This window comes from Galeopterus variegatus, unplaced genomic scaffold (genome assembly GCF_000696425.1).
Source record: "Galeopterus variegatus unplaced genomic scaffold, G_variegatus-3.0.2 Scaffold6198, whole genome shotgun sequence".
In the NCBI taxonomy this organism is placed as follows: Eukaryota; Metazoa; Chordata; class Mammalia; order Dermoptera; family Cynocephalidae; genus Galeopterus; species Galeopterus variegatus.
Window position 1 is genome coordinate 162550 of NW_007732309.1, and position 514 is coordinate 163063.

The following is a 514-nucleotide window of genomic DNA, read 5'->3' on the forward strand; positions in this document are numbered from 1 at the left end:
TCAGAGCACCACAGGACTCACACTGGTGACAAATTTTACAAGTGTAATGAATGTGGCAAAACTTTAAAACACATGAAAATCTAACTAGGCATTGGATAATCCACACTAGGGAAAAACCTTATAAATGTAATGAAGCTGGCAAGATCTTCAATCACAATTTATACCTTGCAATTCATGGTACAATTCATACTGGAGAGAAACCAATATAAGTGTAATGAATGTGGCAAAGTCTTCTGTTGAACTTCAAGCCTTATAAAGCACCACAGAATTCATACTGGAGAGAAACCTTAGAAGGTTTCTCTTGTAATGAGTGTGACAAAACTTTTAGAGCATATTCAAGCATAACTTCACATCAGGTTGTCTGTACTAGAGAAACAGCTTACTAATGTAATGAATGTGGCAAGGGCTTTTGTGTTAAGTCACACCTCACAACTCATTGGAGAATTCATACTGGAGAGAAACCTTTCAAGTTAATGAGTGTGGCAAAGCCTTTAGTGACATTTTAGTCCTAACT

General features: G+C 36.6%; 1 protein-coding gene across 1 annotated transcript in view; it reads left to right on the plus strand.

Moving 5' to 3' along the window:
- LOC103605968 (zinc finger protein 665-like) overlaps nt 1–291 on the plus strand; it is a gene marked incomplete at its 5' end in the record, with an annotated part of 77182 nt that extends 76891 nt beyond the window's left edge. Inside the window, 3 exon segments of the mRNA XM_008590567.1 lie at nt 5–54; nt 111–200; nt 202–291. Of these exon segments, the coding sequence (XP_008588789.1) occupies nt 5–54; nt 111–200; nt 202–291 (230 nt within the window).
- Between the last annotated feature and the right edge of the window lie 223 nt (nt 292–514).